The following is a 17,405-nucleotide window of genomic DNA, read 5'->3' on the forward strand; positions in this document are numbered from 1 at the left end:
TCACATCCAAGTGACCATGGGAGCATCCGGGCAATCTCATTGTTAGAATCCGAGCAATCTCATTGTTAGAAATCTGGGGTTCTAATTACCAGTTATACACAATCTTTTGTTTTGAAACTTGCAGTTTATAATTCCAGAATTTCAAGCCAGAATTTGGGACTCATAAAAAAATAAAAACTGCAAAAAGGAAGAATGTCATTTCAGAGATCAGCATTCCAGTCTAACAACTTGTCTTAATTTGGGTGCAATGCAAACAACAATTTCCGTCTTTGGATGAGATCCAATTCCTCGAACATTACCTTTATCATGTAAATGTATATGTTTTAATGGGTTTCAACTTGTGTATGTATACACATGCCTACAGGTCTATACGTTTATATCTGCGAGCATATGAGTGTATTCTTTTATGACCAAATTGATTGAGCTTTCTTCCGAAACATCTCGACACCTAGTAGGGCTGCTTATCAGCAAGTTGACTCAACCGGGTCCAGGTCCACTTGATCTAAACCAGGCAGGAACCAGCTAGGACCTCCCAAGTCAGATCAGGGTTGACCTGGATATGGTATGTATAACATCTTGTAGCAATACAATGGATATAATGTAATTGGATGCAACCCAATCTGGTCTCTCTCTCTCTCTCTCTCTCTCTCTCTCTCATGGTTATGGTGTGCCGATGCTCGCTGAACCATATAGGCCAAACCTAGACATCAGCAAAAGAGAACGGCAGGGTGTACCGGGGGATGGCTCTCTCTCTATCATAGAGGTGAAAGAACAATATCAGCACAAGGGCCACAAAGGCCAGTGTGAAGCCAACAATGATCACATCCTTGCCTCTTCATCTTGAGGAAGTCAACTGTAGATATCAATCAATACAAGATTGTTCTTGCAGTGTTGACACCAAACTCAATGAGCTCCATCTCCATCCTACATCGCTTAATGGTGTCGAGAACCTACAATATGGAAAGTAGATTAAACACAAACTGAGGGGTGAAGAAACCTTTTATGAGTTTTATTTGATCTGAGATGCTACATTCGCAGCCAAGGTATTTCGAACACTCTTGTTATTGGCTAAAAAAGAAACAACAGAAGGCAAAATAAAAAATAGATAGTGTGTGTTTATTTGGGAGGTCGATGGAAAGACTCTATAGGTATCAGAAGAGTTCTAGTCACAGTTCATGACAGTAGGAAGAGATTGTGGTAAGAATATTCTCATGGAGAAGGCTAGGATTGAAAGTTTGGAATCCCAGTACAAGAAAGAATAAATCAAAGAGATAGAAGCTGGAAAAACTATCAAGCGGAGGACAAACCTTTTGCGTTTTTGACGAGACAGTAGCAAGCGAGGAGCTCCAAAGTTTCAAAAGCGCAAGTCCACTCCCCTTTCGTTGCTCTGTCCCTCCACTCTCAACCGCAGATGCCATTGCTTCGTCAAAATGGCTTGTTGCGGAAGAAAACCAGTGTAGCCCATCAAACAACTCGCCTTGCCCCATAAGCTGTAATCATTTTCAAATTAAATCTCCGAAACATGGTGAGATAAGATCCATCAGTTTTACAAGAAATGCATCGCAAAACAGTAAGCATAGAATCCAAGTCCATCATGGAAAGAACCTTGAGAATGTAAGCAATCCCAAGCATGAAGCCATCATCTGATGGTGTTTGGTTTGCGGCATCACGCCCCCGCTGCAATACTTTGTCTTTATAATGGACTTTACTGTCTACTACATTGATTGTTAAAGCTGGAATTACAAGGAAAAATTGCTTCAAATGGGCCTTTTCACTGCCTTGGAGGCCCTGCAAAATAATAAATTGGTACAAAACGGAAGTTATTTTTGTGTCTTCGATAATTCAACAAACCATTAGGGAATAGTACTTAAGAGGAGATAATTAGAAGAACAGATTGATCTAAAGAACAATATTTTTTCTATAATGTTGAACATTTATAAGCATAATGGTTCAAGGCATTTGTCCACTACAAGCATGAATACTTTCTGAAAACTTGCTCGATGCCATAAGCAGCAGTTCAAAACTCACATACAATGGCCTTGTAGATTTCTCAAAAGACCATTTCAAGTTACAACACAGTGGTTGTTACAAAAATTAAATGCAAGGGTATTTGAAACTTCGAATCACTAGATGCATCCCAAACAAGAAGGGAAGCTCCAAATGTTCTGAACCTCTGCAAAATGGTATCCATTCATTGAAGGTTGGTAAGTATAGTAAACTCTTTGGAACAAGTGCTCCATTGAACTAATTTGAAAGAGTTGAGGTGAAAGGTAATCCCAATTCACCAACCTTAAAAAGTGCATTGTCAAGGATTGAGAGATAATTCGCATGATCCGACAAACTGTACTTATGATCCAGCATTGTGCACATATCTCTACTTGTTCTGCACATTTTGTCAATAAAACCCAAGTGCTGAGAATTTCCCGTGAGGCTCACTAAATATTTGGGGCTTTTGTATAAACCTGAGATTTGTGAAGATTAAAAGCTCCAATAAAAAAAAGTGAACACAAAATAACAAGTAATCCATGCATCTTCATGAAATGTATTGAGTACATACTGAGAAATAGTACAGGCATGACGAAGACTTCCTGTTTGGAGAATTTTGGCGAACCCAACCACATTACCAATCTCAGTGAGAAGAGAACAAACTTGTTCCAAAATGCTCAATTCTTCAACCTCCACATCCTTTTTTCCAGTGGCTTCGTTCAGCTCTTCGGCCCGAGAAAAGGGGTATTTGTCGAGATATCCTTTGTCATTCTGCAGGTAAAAATTGAGTTCTCATACAATATGCCTACGATGAAGAAAACACCTTCACAAACATTTAAAAAAAACTGAGCCCCAATTAAAGGTCACGGCCTTCATTCTCACTAATACTTTAAAAGAACTGATTCTATCCAAAATGGTTACGGGCCCGTATTCCCCACTGATCTACCCCAAAAAAAACGAAAAAAAAAAAAAAACAGAAAACGCTTTCAAAACAAAAGGATTGAATTTTATTTCACATGTTTTGTCATCCTGTGTCTGTGTGCAAGTGCATGAGTGTCAAGGTATGTAAGTTGAAAAGGTACTCATGAGATGAAGCATCCTTCTTATTCTGCATATAAAAATAGAGTCCTTATATAATATGGTCGCAATGAAGAAAGCACCTCCAAACCAACTGGATATAATCTATTTTCACAGCTTTTGTCATTCTGCAAGTAAAAACTAATCTGCAAATGAATTGATGTGTGTGTGTGTGTTGTAAAGTATCTATGAGATGCAGCACAAACCCTAGGTTCCAAACTTATCAAGAGGAAATCTAGGGCCATAAAAATCTCTAGGGCGGATTCCATGTTGTACCGAGAAGGGTTTTTTTCCATGTTAGTGCAACGCATCAGAACAAACTGCACACATCTATTCAGGTAAATTTAACAAATGTAAGGACACTAAACATAATCGTTCAATAAGATAAAGGCTGAAAGCCAGAAATCAAAATTTTCCTTGAATTTTACACAGATGAACTATAAGAAAAGAAATGTCAAATACAGGAGATTGTAGTTACCTTCCAGAATTTGTATTCTTTCAATAACTGCGATCTAAAATGGTCATCTTGAAAAACCTCAGACAGTGAAGCAATCTTCTCTTCTAGAAAGTAGTTTATTGAATGCATTACAGTATCTATGATTCCCAAACCATGGGTGGCTACAGAAGAGGCAACATGATCCACACTGATAATCCTTATAGTCTTCCGACCCTGATCACTTGAAACCCTCTCAATGAAAACCTGCGTGTGAGTTTCTGATAAGAACACAAAACATTGAGATCTTAAAATTGCTATGTAAAATGCATTTAATAACAGAAGATAATGATTGATAAACAAAATCTAATCTTCCCAAAATATATACATGTCATGCAACAAGTATATGACTATAGCTCAGGGAAAAAAAAGTGTTAATTGTACCATTTGTTGCAATTTTTTCACATGTTTGAAGGAAACTCAAAAGCCTAATTTATCCTTTAAGAAAAAGAATATATATGGCAATTACTTGTGCATTTATGTTGTACATGTAAGACTCAGCAAACTGATGTAAATTGCGCATAATATCAAGAACATCAAGTCCTAGATCCAACGAACGCTCCGGAAGGTGAATTCCATCCAAAACAACCCCATATTTGAGCTCTGCCAAGTGCTTCATTTCTGTGTATGTCTGAAAATCAAGCATGTCAGTGACAGAAACATATATCTGATATGAACAAGGTCCAAGGTAAAACTGATCATAAAATAACCAGTGGAATGAAGGATGGCACTTGCAGAACAGGAGTGTGAGATGATAACATTTACCTTCCAGTTGTAAGGGGACATGGCTGTGTGGTTATAGAACGTAGAATCAAGATATGCCTCGACGTGTGATTTTATATGGATAAGCTTGAATGGTAATCTCAGAGGTTCCAACCGTAGATACCAAGAAAGATTACGAACTCCAGTCTGACATTAGAGTGCACATTAGCCTCTATCACACATCCAGCTTATTTTCCTTTTCAAAAAAGAAAGTTCCATATTGAAGGTTCAAGATCAGAAAGATAAAGCACCTTTGTTGGGTTCACATGCACAGATCCCTTAATATGGGTGGAGTGTACATGAAGGCGGAGATCAGTTTCAATATCTCTACAAAGAGGAACCATAATTTCCTGTTCAAGGAGAGGGAGTTACTATTTGATCCTGGATTCCAAATAAGACCAAAGAAAAGCAATCCAACACAGAAGAAGGCTTGTGAGCATTCAGGAAAGAAATGGTTGTTTAAGAAACAAGTTATACTAAACGATTCAAACAGTTCAAATGGGAAAAGAAAAGAGCATACGTTATTTAGAGCATCCTTTATCTCCCCTTCGAATGAGCGTAGAGTCAACCGACCAACATTTCCAAATTTAAGAAGCCGTAGCCCATCACAGAATGCCTCAAGAAGAAACCTGGAAGTTTCCAGAAGCCAAAGATTCAACATATTAAGAGCTTCCTTTATTTGAAGCAATTGATAACATAGCTAAAATGTCACAAACCAATCCTTATCCAAGACAAGGTCTAGATTTCAGTCAATCTTACCGCAACCATGAAATTTTGTTGACATCTGTGTAAACCATAGGGAGCCAAGTTCCCATCATTTCTTTTCTCCAGTACAAGAAGCTGCAATTTGTTACCTCGCCAACAACTCTTTGAAAATCAGAAACCATATGCAGCTTAGAAATCAGCTTTCTAACTCTTGGATAGTTCATGTCCACGTGACCCTATTACACAAGGAACCCCTTAGTAAGTACCAGCTCCATTCACAATGAATAGGTCAAGCAGTTCAAATCTGCAATTTCAGGATGCATACTTCTGCTTAAGCAATAACTGCATTGTAAACAGGTTATAATAGGTCATAGTATTGATACCAATAAGTAATAGGAAGAATAAGTGACATCCATTTTCCATTTATCCTCAATTATTCACAGTAAACCTAAAGAACATCACAAGATATCCAGTAGAATGTGGATAATAGATACATAGAGTGAGCCTTGTGCATATGAATCACAGCTTCTATGCACCACAAAATAATATGTTAATGAAATGTTTACTGAATATTCATTTACAACATGGGCAAAGGAGATACCAGTTAAGGACAAAAAAAAGTTTCAAGTTCCATTGAAATTTAAGCTGTTCAAAGACCCAAATTGTTTGCAGACGTGGACGAATGGCAGGGACAAATATAAAAACATAATAGCAATAAGGCCAATTTTTAAAGTTAGAAACTCACTATGCTTTGGAGAATATCTAGTGCAACATTAACAATACATAGCCTCTTAATATTCCCCCCTCCTTGTAGCATTTTCAGTGCTATCAAAACCTGTAAACAGAAAAGGAAACCTCCTGGGTTAAACTTGGATTATGTCTTCTCAATTTCCACATGATCCAATCATATAAGTTAACTATAAATAGTAGTATGGTCTCTAGATGTTTTATGGCGTAATGAATACATAAATGAAAGGCAGCTAAAATGCACTTACCAAAGAAAGGGAATCAGTGATCCTTATATCTATATCCTTACCCCCTGCAAATAAATGACAAATGCCCATTTTTTAGAACCAATGCCAGAAAAAATTAACATGCTAATAAAAGCAGTAAAATGAATATAGGATCATTGAATAGGAAGGGTAGTATAGACTATAGACAATGTTTTAAAAAACGGTCCGCCCAACGCCTAGGCAGCCTGGACCAAAATACCGCACGCCCAGACCCAGGCAGCCCTACACGAGCGGATGTACCTGGGCAGGCGTCCAAGGACGTGGATTTTTTTTTAAAAAAAATACCCAAAAGGGAAAATGGAGTAATTTTGAGGTTTAAATAGGTTATGGGGGTTATTTTCAACCCCCAAAGTTAAAAGAAAATTTCCATAAACCTTCAATCTCTTAGCTATACTTGTTTCTGAGAATCAAAAATATTTTTTGTGGTTTGAAGAACCTTCCTAAACCTTTTCACTTATTATGAAATATAGAGAGTTTGAGAGTATTACTAATACATATCCTATTAGACTTTTAAACTTCGTATGGTTTGAATTTTGAAATTTTGAACAAATTTATTCTCAACATGCGATATATCATATTTTTGTACATATAAATATGTTACCATATTTTCAAATGTAATAAATTCTAAAATTGGCACAAATATATGTATATATACTACATATCTATATCACTTGTACAACAAGGCGTCTAAGGTTCTGAGCATCCGCCTGGGCACTAGGTGCCAGGCCGGCCGCCTAGCGTTTTTTGAAACCTTGACTATAGATGGAACAAACTAGACAACTTGATACGATAGTGAAATAATTTGAGGAGATCAAATGTTCCAGACAATTAGAAAAGTTGACGAACTAAGATCAGCATCGTTAGGCATGCCTATGATAAACAACGGATTAGATTAGAATACATTGGAAGGACCAGTTTATGAACATATGACTACACAAAGGAAAAATGAAATAAGATCAAACAGCCAAGTCTTTCCGCACAGGTAGTCGAGCCTTTAAAATCAATAAAAATCTATGGAAAGATCCCCTAATATTTGAAATTAAAAAATAGTCCCACATATTTTCTGGTCTCTGCTCAAGTCCCACTTTTGCAATCTTTTTTATTCCTAATTTACCTATGTTTCAGACATCCAATGTTAAGTTGTCCTCTCTCTCTCTCTCTCTCTCTCTCTCTCTCTCTCTCTCTCTCTTCTCTCTCTCTCTCTCTCTCTCTCTCTCTCTCTCTCTCTCTCTTCTCTCTCTCTCTCTCTCGCAGCACGCACGCACGCATATACACACACATATATGATGGTCTGTAAAGAGCCTTCAGGGTTTCCTCTCCCAAGGTTATGGGTCACTCTAGGCTTTAGGCAGTACCTTCATTACTCCAGTGCTTGACCATGGTCAACTGGGTACCACGGTGGTCCAATTTGTGATGGGGCTGGTCTTATTCTTTGCTTGCATAATGAAACTGACAGTGATGGTGTGCTTCTGTGGCATGCATTGCAAGCATAAAATGGAGCCGGAAACACCGAGCACACACCCATGAAGCCCAAGAAGATCACATGGAAGTCGTTTTTAGTTTAGGGACGCACTATTAGTCGGACCTGCTTCTATCTGTTTTTGAAGCCAGTACAACACTGTGTTCCGGACCAGCTTCCGGTTCATCTTGAATGATTGTTCTGTGAATTTTAAAATTTTTTGTTTACCGTTTTTGAATGATTGTTATGTGAATTTTTTATTCATCAAATTAATGGGCACTTGCTTTCATTATGATTCTTTGTATTAGATGCCAGTCCGGCTTATGGAGTACCAAACCAGCCTCCAGTTATTATTCAACCAGTCTGGCACTCTATGTACTCATGGAGTATGGAACTAGCACATATAGTTTCTGCGTGGTGTGCCCAATCTGGTTCTCTTAGTGGTGAATCTCTGATGTGTGTGTGTGTGTGTGTGAGAGAGAGAGAGAGAGAGAGAGAGAGAGAGAGAGAGATTTTGGTGCATGAAGTTGCAAAGAGAATCGAAGAAGTTGCGTGGAATGGGAGGTGCGTGCAGGAGCCTTAAGTCTGTGGAGGACCTGGAGAGACAAAGTGGCACATGGAGAGGCTTGAGAGAGAGTGGAAGTGCACGGAGAGGCTTGAGAGAGAGTAAAGGTGTGTGGGAGCTTAACAGAGACAGTGGGAGCATGGGGGATTTGAGAAAGAAAGGGATAGATAAGGAGAAAGGGGGGAAATGCAGCTTACAGAAAGGGGTTATTTTCATCCTAAAAAAAGCTAATTTCTTACTTTGTGGTGTTGGGTGCAAAAATTAGTATTTGAGTTAGTGGTGAGGTTTAGATAGTGTTTGTCTTTTTTTGTTTGGGAGGACGGGGGGAGGGTCATGGGAAGGGCCATGCCTAGAAAGTAGGCCCTAGAGGGGTTATCTATAACTGGATGTCCGAACTGGGGATAATTTGGGAATAAATAAATTGCAAAAAGTGGGACTTGAACGTAAACAGAGGGACTATTTTTTAATTCCAAGGAGATCATTCGATAAATTTCCCCAAATACAAAACATTCCAAAACTGTAAACAATGATATTTAGCAAGCTTCATTATTTGTCTTTAGACTAGTTTTACTGGTATGTCTTATGTCAATGCATCACAGATTGATATTCAATAAATAGATCAAAAAGGCATATCACGCAAAAGCCTGTCCTCTAACTTATATCAATGCATCACAGATTGATATTGAATAAATAGATCAAAAAGGCATATCACACAGGAGCCTGTTCTCTACAATTGTTAAAAATTGCATAACCCTTCTCTCTGTACACCAAAGGTCGCTAAGTGTTCAGCACCATGCTGACCACCCTAATACCTAAATCCCCATTTGGCCATCATGGTAGCCATATCCGAGCCCTATTGTCGGTTTGAGTTATGGACAATCATGAAAATAGGCAGTCTTCAACATTCATAGACAAGTGGAACAGTATCCACATTTTTGGTGATATCAAAATAGAAGTTCATTTTGTTTTATCCCTATGGTGAAATAGAGCCTATTGGTTTTGCTTACAGGATAAGCAGGGTCCATCCCTAAACATGTGCTGGCACACCACCCAATCAGGTGCAAAAATAAAAGCAATTTTATTCCTACCGCTTAAGAAGGGGACGTCCAAATGGGGCCCAAGTGTCTATCCATATGGACACAGATATTGGGAGTGCGAATATTATTCAGTGCTTCACAAAATCCAGAAAGAGGGTATCAATGGGTATCCTACACAGCGAAAAGACATATAGTATACAATCTAAAAAATATATAATACATAGATATAGCCCATAAATTGTGTAAGTATATAATAACAAATGGTATATAGCACATGGGTGCACCATATAGTGCTAGGTGTACTGTAAATAGAATAATAAAGATATAGAACTACTAGATATGTCATTTTACATGTTCTCAAAATGTATATTATAACATGCACATTATATCATTGATATATCATATTATCTACTTCACATTAGACATATCGTATTATCATACATCATTTTGCATTTATTTATTTTACATTTTTTATTTATATTACTTTAGATTTACCCAATGAGCATCCAAATATGGTACCTACATTGACCAACTCGATATCAGTATGCAAAGCATATATATCTGGCATATGAGCTAATAAGGTAGTCCCTTTGCGCTTTCAAAAGGCTATCAATCATAACACAAGAATTAGGTACTTGACCATACTCCCTATCATAGAGCTCAAAAAGCTTGACTTGCTAGAGTGGCCTCCTTTGGCAATTTCTGAATGCAACTCGTCCTGCATATCAAAAAATATAAATCGTGTCGGTCTGTAAAAACTATAGAACATGAAAACAATGATAGGAACCTTGACAGGAAGAAGAAAATGCTCTATATCAGCTTGAACAAGATGTATGATATGAGGCAAACTTCGAACAATATCAGGTATCTTCTTGCAGAAAGTGTTCTCAACCACCTATAACAAAGGGAACAATAAGCCACACTTCATATGCACAGAAAAGAATTAAAAGATCAAAACATGTCAAGTTTCATCCCAAGCAAATTCCTTACTTTCAATAGAACAAGTATGTGGCAAAGAGACTTTGCTTTCTCTCTCTTGATAGGAACCTGCAACACAGCCAAACAAGAACATATGAATGAGATAAGAGAACAAAATTATAACATAATCTAATAGTGCCGAGATTAAAGCATCTTCTTTTGCAAAGGTAAGCTCTTTCAAAATACAAGACAAATCATGTGCCATGAATCCGTATGTATGAAACTATATGTAAATCAATGGATAAGGTTGGTTATCTTATTTGTTCCCCAACTCTAGACAATGGGTCTACATGAATCTGCATGTACAAAACTATATGTAAATCCATGGATAAGGTTGGTTATCGTATTTGTTCCACAACTCTAGGCAACAGGCTAGACCCATAGCTACTGCAACTGATTGAAAAGTTTTTTATTGCATGAAGCACACCCTCTGGGGTCAGTAATGATAACCAATACTTTGAATAATGTCGCATACTCATTACCGGAATTTTCATAAGCATATCAAGAAGTGAAATGACTGATACAAGGTCCCAAGTGATTACTAGGACAAATGTTTTAGATGAACCAGTAATTAAAAAACATAATCCACGGAACAGGAACTTTGGGTCACATGAGCAATAAAAATTCAGCACCGTGGCAATTCAAAGCAGAAAATCCTTTAAGCAATTACCTCAAAATATGCATGTAGGTCAAGCAAAGACATGGCTATGGTTTGCAATCTATGTGCCAAGAGTATTCCCTGCAATTGTTAAACAGAACTGAGTAAAAACCCGTCATGAACTTTATGACATATAAAACATATAAACTAGCTCTACATTGATAGAATCAAATAGTCATCATCATCATAGTCAAATAGCGAACTTGATGATAATTACAATGAAACGTAGAATAGAAAAATTGAAGACCAAAATGCAACAGATGCAAATCCATCAAAGAAGGAATAACAACAATTCTTGCAATTCGAAAGGAAGTAAGGAAACAAACCTGAATAGTTTGTCTAAAATAAGTGCGAAGGATTCCTTCAATGCTTGAAAACACAGTCTGATATCCAAAAATACATAAGTCAACATCAGAGCACACTCTGCATGGTAATTCTTTTTTTTTTATGCCCAGCAAACAAGAATATTACCATGGGATATGCATGAAAGGATGCTACCCAACCTGCTAATGCATCTCTCATTGTTTGCCAATCCCTACGCAAAACAAGTAGTGAACTATATGTTAATAAGCCATAAGTAAAGCAACAGCATGTTGGAAGATCATTGAAAACATCCAAATTAGTTGCCATGTAGACCACAAAATAGGTCAACTCAAGTTCACTATTCTAACACAAAAAGTGGATGAAAGGGCCATCTACATCACTTATTTAGTAAGAATGAGGCAAAGCATCAAATCCCTAGAGAAGAGCAATGTATTGTGACTAAAATTCACGGCGAAACAATCCATCATAAGTATGAAATCATAAATTCAAGGATACAATTGAAATCATAAATTCAAGAATACAACTGAAATTATAAATTCAAGGATACAACTTAAGTATACGACTTTCACAGAGAGAAACATTATCCATACCTTCCAAATATAAAATCCACATGTTCAACATAATTTCTGACATCGGTGTCCCTAGAAGTTTGTCTAAACAGAGGCCAAGAGATAACAGACTGAGGAAGTTGATTATTTAGTAAGTCCAAAAGCACAAATCTGATGCCCCCCTCCACATAAATTACAGGAGCCATACAAATCACCTCAATAATCACCTTTCCCATACGTTTTTCTACAGTTTCAACTGCAATAATGTGCAAAGACATATCAGTGACCAAAAAGTAGATCGCAATGAGTTTTAGAAAAAAAAAGCTAACAAACAAAACCAACAGATTTTCAAGGCACGCATAGATAAGAGTAAGTTGCAAGCAGTTGCACATATGCTTATAGGTAAATATGAGATCCAGGGTGTACCCAAAAGATATGATCTGAAGACAAATAGAGCAACATAACGTAACATGTTCTTTCTATCACAAGGATACTCCTTCCATGTATCTGCCATGAAAAACAAAATAAAATTGAAAGCATGTATATATGGCTAAGAACTACGAATTCCTCATTTAATAACTACAATACCCAACATAAACATTTAACATTTAAAATTAACTCACCTAAATGATGAGAAATATCAGACAGCCCCTCATAAGTACATGAAGACAAAGCATCAAGAAACTTTCTGTTGGACTTGATCTTCTGAAGTGTCCCATGCCACAATGAGTCCTCCTTAAATAACCGCTGGGAACATACACAAAAGTTTAACAACGATCAGTTACTGACATTTCCACATGCATAGTTAGAGATATCACATAAAGGTGTTCGAAGAGAAATACTATAGAACTCCATACTACAACGATTTAGAAAGGAGCATACTACAACGATTTAGAAAGGAGCCTTAGTACCTTGAGAAAACCATCATGGAAAGACTTTTCAAGTTGATTAACCACTTGGTCAAGGTAGTCCAGATCCTCCAATGATATATCAAAACTATTTGGGTCCAATTTCACCTTCGCAATCATCCTATTTGAACACATGATTAGGGCTCCATAGAGAATATTATGCTCGACTGCCTACAATACAGGGACTAGCTTAGGTTCAGACTAATTCCAGAAAAAAGGGAAAGCAAAAGATTAAGAACTTCTGAAAGTAAAACCAATATGCAAGAAGTTGACAAAATGTAAACCAGCAGCAAAAACGATACAGAGGTCCATTATTTTGACACTGCAGTCAAGAAAAAGCAAACCAGCGAGACATGGAATAGCCCACACAACCTTGACATGGCTCTACCATTATCAATTTTGTTGGTATAAGCATAAAAAAACCAGAATGTGTGTTGACACAAATACAGATGCAAACACATCTTAGCATATCTGAATGTTGAATGCAGCCTAAAAAAAAATCAGCAGTCAGAAAGATTATGAGCCCCACTTCTGAAAGGAAATAGATAAGCTACCTCATGAAGAGAGACATGTGGCTCCTAATATGGCTATTCTTCTGTAAAATTTCGTCGAGAACCAAGAATATTGTCAAGCCATCACCAAATGTTGAAAATGTAGTTTGTAATGTAGCATTTTTTAAAAATTGATATGGTCTGTGATTTTGCTCTTGCAAATAAATGGAATCTAGTTGTTGAAGCAAGTTCCCCATCACTTCAATCGCTCTACATGTGATATCGGATACTTCCATGAACAAGGATAAAGAGTGACCAAAAGCCTTTTGTGACTCTCCTTCCAAAAGCATCTCTTGTGAACTTGATCGATGACCAAACATAAGCAACTTCAAATAAATATTTGTTGAAGCCTACAACCAGAGTAAAAATTTGTCAGACCCCAGAAAGAAAAAACAAATACTTGCCACATTCGAACAAACAAATGAATCATATATATTCCCAATCACAAATCTCAATGTCAACACGGTATTCCCAGAAAACCATCAGAAAAACATGCTGGCGCAATCCTACGCGTGTCATTTCACATTAAAAGTTTCAAGGGATAAGAGCATAGGGAATTAGAATCTTCTGCACATAAAAATTAGAAAACTAGGACAGTATGACATGTCCGATACTTGAAAGAGTAAGAGATTTAGGGCAAAATATTTTGGAAAACATGTGACAAGGGTGGGCCCAAACAGATGCAAAACCTAAGCCAAGATTTGTTTTGAAGCACTTCAGAAAGAACAATGTAGCTATTACTTTTCTATGACAGTTTCTAACAAGGGATTGTACATTGTAAGACCATTTACATTGCTTACAATTGGCCTCTGTAAATGGTCTTATTGTATACTTTCCCTTCTAACAAACTGTAACTCTACTGGATCATCATGCAGAACATTCAGGCGGGGTGCGACAATCACAATTCATTGATTATATTGAACCACACAAAGGGTGTGGTGTGCATAACGTTGCAACCTTAAACAATCAAATTAAGGTGCACCTCAAAATTTTGTCATGAGATGCAATTTTGGTGTCGAAAATTCTTAGGATGGTGAAAGAATCTATTTTTATCTCTAAGTATAAAATTTTAAACTTAAAAAATAGTTCAAATCAAGCAGATCTATAAATGCATGAAGATTTTGAAAATGGACGATCCAGCTAATATGTTACAAGATTCATTACTTTTAGGCCTTGAAATCTCTTTTTTTCTCCATTTCTATACATCTCGATGTCGAGATGATCAATTAGATGTTTTCCCAACATCAAAACAACCTTTACGAAAGATTTTAGAGGTGCACCTTAATTCTACTTTTTAAGGTAACTTTTTCATTACACCAAAGCAAAATGCAAATATATAACAAAATTCTACAACCAAACTACACTAATAACGAGAGATAGAAAGAGAGAGAGAGTATACCTGTCTACAAAGCTTGGAAATTTCGAAACAATTGTAGGAAAGCACGGTGACAAGCTTGGCAACACCAACATTATCGGCCTCAACAAGTCTCGGAATCGAAGCATACTCCATTGGCTCCACACAGACATGGATGGGGTCCAACTCTGAGCATTGAACATCGAGTATCGAAGAGGTCCCATAACCATCATCATCAAGCCCATTCAATATGTCAAAGCTTTTATCTCTCCATGAATCCACAAATCTTCGAAGCTTCTCCTGTTGTTCCTCCAATTCAACTGTAAAGGGTACCCAAGGATTAAAATTCAATCATGGTGAGCAATAACTTTCATGGAATCAATTCAGGAAAAAAAATGACAAAATACAGAAAAAAGCTCTGTGGCAGATTTGCAAGAACAATAACCGAACTACTGAATTTTAGCAAATCAGCCAAATTTCTCGTGCACTTGAAGATATTTGGCCAAAACACAAACGACCATGTGAATTTCGACAAAATAAAAAAATTGCCAGCTGGGGTTTGGAATTGTCAGTCACGGCCATCAGAATTGCAGGGTACCATCATAAGTTTATAGAAATGAAAGAGAGTTTCCTCGGAGTTAATCATGATCATCGTCAGAGCCTTTCCCCAACTATACAGGGTCAGCTGCAGGTCCCCCGTTCTGTTTTATCAAGGATCATAACTCACAGGAGGCCATGAGTCCCTGTATCTTTTCTCGGAGTTGATAATAAATGCAAATTCAAAGTTTATAGTAGAGAAATGAGGGAAGAGATTGAGACATAGGGTAAGAGATCTGCAAAACATACCAGTGCCCATTGCTTAAACTATCTCCACAAATTTAATGAGGTTGCTGGTTTTCAAGATTAGGGTTTCGAATTGGAGAACTTGGTGACTGAGCTGAGCCTCTGCTTTAGTTTGTTATGCATAGAAGCCGTTCTTGGTGTATGTGTACGTGCCACTCCAAACGTTTCATTGGAGAACGGGGAGAGTTAAATGATTCATCTTCAATTAAAGTGCATCTCTTAATTTTTTTGAAAAAAATATTATTTTTATGTTGAAAAAATATCTAATCGATCATTTTAATATCAAGATAAAATGGTTACGGAGAAAAAAAGAGATTTTCAAGTTTTAAACAAATTACGTCTTGCAAGGCGTTATTTTGGTAATGTCTAGTTTTAAAATTTTCATGTATTTATAGATATGTTTGATTTGATCTTTTTTAGAGTTTAAAAATCTTATAATTAGCAACAAAAATAAATTTTCAACAATCCTAAGAATTCTCGATCACCAATATTGTACAAAGTCAGGAGGTGCATTGGATTGTTTGAGGTTGCAACCTTATATAAACCGTATTTTTTTCTAATTATTAAAAATCAAAACTATTTTTTTGAATCAGTAATTTGAGAAGTAGAGTAAGAATCAGTCCACTTCACATATCCACATTTACCAGTTTGCAAATTCATATAAAAATTCTGGATGGTTGGTTTACCAAGTAGATCTGGTTTTTGAATCACTAACTGCTTCGAGAAAGGATCCAATATGTATGTGAGATTAGGTCTCTTATAGGCCAAGAGTCCCATCAAATAAATGTGGGTGGATTATACAAGGTGTTACTTGGAAAGTTGGTCAGATGTGGTGTAGAAATCTTTTATGGGGCTCGAAAATATATTTCTACCTGATAAAACTTAACAAAGCCTAAAAAATAGTGAACATCAAAGCATTGGGAAAATACCTATGTAGAAATTGTTTTTAGGTTTCATTTCTATGTACACCTAAGGTTTCAAATCTTATCTTGGACACAGAAATTCTATCTACCGTATCTTTTATATAGAAACTAATTTTAGGTTTCAGTTTTATGTATACTTAGGTTCCAAAATTGGATATAGATATTCTATCTATTATATCTTCTACCTCCGGAGATATTCTATCTGTTATATTTTTTATTAGGAAAATGACCTTACAAGACACTTCTGTACCCATGTGTGTAGTAGGACTCTCAAATGATTACCATTAGATTTGACAATTTTTAAAAAGTCAACTTCCACACCCGTACGATAACTTTTCTAAAGATTTGTACAAAATTTAATAGCGAACCTTTAAAATCCTACACGCATGATATGATATGAAAGGGTCTCGTAGGATGATTACTCTTTTTAGTATCTAGACTAACTTTATTCATTTCCCTCCAAATCCCTCTTTTTCTCTCTCTTTTCCCTCTGCTCTCCACCTCTCTCTCTAGAACGGAGAATACACCCTTTGTTAAAGGAAGGAACATGACAGTCGCTCCTGCTAGAGTTTGATCACTAAGTTAGATGGTCCCATGGGTTCATAGGATCTCTTGAAAAAATCTAGAAACTAGCTTGTCTGGTAAATACAAGTCCCGATGCCACTCATCTCCCCCCTCTTTCTCTCTCTAATTTTTCCCTCTTCCCTCCAAAAACCCATCGCTTCAATTCGCATGCAAATCCCCCATGACTCCTATCCCTTATGCAACTCCAACCAAAACCCAAGCTCAAGACCTCTCTCGCCTCTCTCTCTGATAAGCTTATGCAACTCTGTAATGGCGTGCCCTCGATAGCCCATCTCCGCATTCCAGCCTATGAGTGGTGGTCTGAATCTCTTCATGGTCTGGCCCCTAATGGACCTGGACTCACTTTTAATTGCTCTATAAGCTCCACAACTATCTTCCCCCAAATCATTTTATCCACTTCTTTCAATTCCTCTCTCTGGTTTTTGCTTGCCTCTTCATTTGGGGTTGAGGCTAGAGCCACGCGCCAAATAACAATATTTTGAGAGATCCAATATGGTGTAGAGGCCAATAAACCTATGGAGATTTCAAGTGTTTTTGCAATTCAGTATTGAAAGAAAGACCTATGTAGTTTTTTGCCGAAAAAATATTTTTTATTAATAATAATAAGAATTTTTTATATTTTTTGAAACAATATCA

The 17,405-nt window shown here is 36.9% G+C and overlaps 1 protein-coding gene across 22 annotated transcripts; it reads right to left on the reverse strand.

The window, feature by feature from the left end:
* Positions 1–171: 171 nt before the first annotated feature.
* Positions 172–15,481, reverse strand: LOC18441536 (uncharacterized). 22 transcript variants are annotated; one of them, XR_016040339.1, is made up of 26 exons: positions 15,265–15,481; positions 14,464–14,738; positions 13,068–13,414; positions 12,517–12,634; positions 12,229–12,352; positions 12,032–12,112; positions 11,648–11,861; positions 11,205–11,268; positions 11,060–11,116; positions 10,746–10,814; positions 10,088–10,144; positions 9,885–9,992; positions 9,743–9,815; positions 6,019–6,062; positions 5,769–5,858; positions 5,078–5,259; positions 4,839–4,947; positions 4,570–4,668; positions 4,322–4,465; positions 4,026–4,187; positions 3,542–3,763; positions 2,558–2,757; positions 2,290–2,462; positions 1,606–1,788; positions 1,308–1,490; positions 172–950 (listed from the first exon to the last, which is right to left on the reverse strand). XR_016040339.1 is itself a non-coding variant. In XM_020671785.2 (26 exons), exons 1-26 carry the CDS (start codon positions 15,272–15,274, stop codon positions 867–869), a joined length of 3,393 nt encoding a protein of 1,130 aa, XP_020527444.1. In that variant the 5' UTR covers positions 15,275–15,481; the 3' UTR covers positions 172–866. The 22 variants fall into 22 exon arrangements, 6 of the variants coding, with proteins under 6 accessions (XP_020527444.1, XP_088702323.1, XP_088702322.1 ...); XR_016040342.1 differs by having other exon boundaries at positions 2,290–2,383; positions 3,542–3,777; XR_016040344.1 differs by having other exon boundaries at positions 12,517–12,684; positions 15,265–15,453.
* Positions 15,482–17,405: the final 1,924 nt, after the last annotated feature.

The sequence above is a fragment of the Amborella trichopoda genome, chromosome 9 (assembly GCF_054954075.1).
Source record: "Amborella trichopoda isolate Santa Cruz 75 chromosome 9, AtrichopodaSantaCruz75HAP2 v2.0, whole genome shotgun sequence".
Classification (NCBI taxonomy): domain Eukaryota; kingdom Viridiplantae; phylum Streptophyta; class Magnoliopsida; order Amborellales; family Amborellaceae; genus Amborella; species Amborella trichopoda.

Coding starts and splice junctions, on each gene's coding strand:
- LOC18441536 (XM_020671784.2), bottom strand. Junction 4,466..4,569: donor TGCATGTGAACCCAACAAAG/GTGCTTTATCTT, acceptor CTCTAATGTCAG/ACTGGAGTTCGTAATCTTTC. Junction 2,384..2,557: donor CATGCCTGTACTATTTCTCA/GTATGTACTCAA, acceptor CAAAATGTGCAG/AACAAGTAGAGATATGTGCA.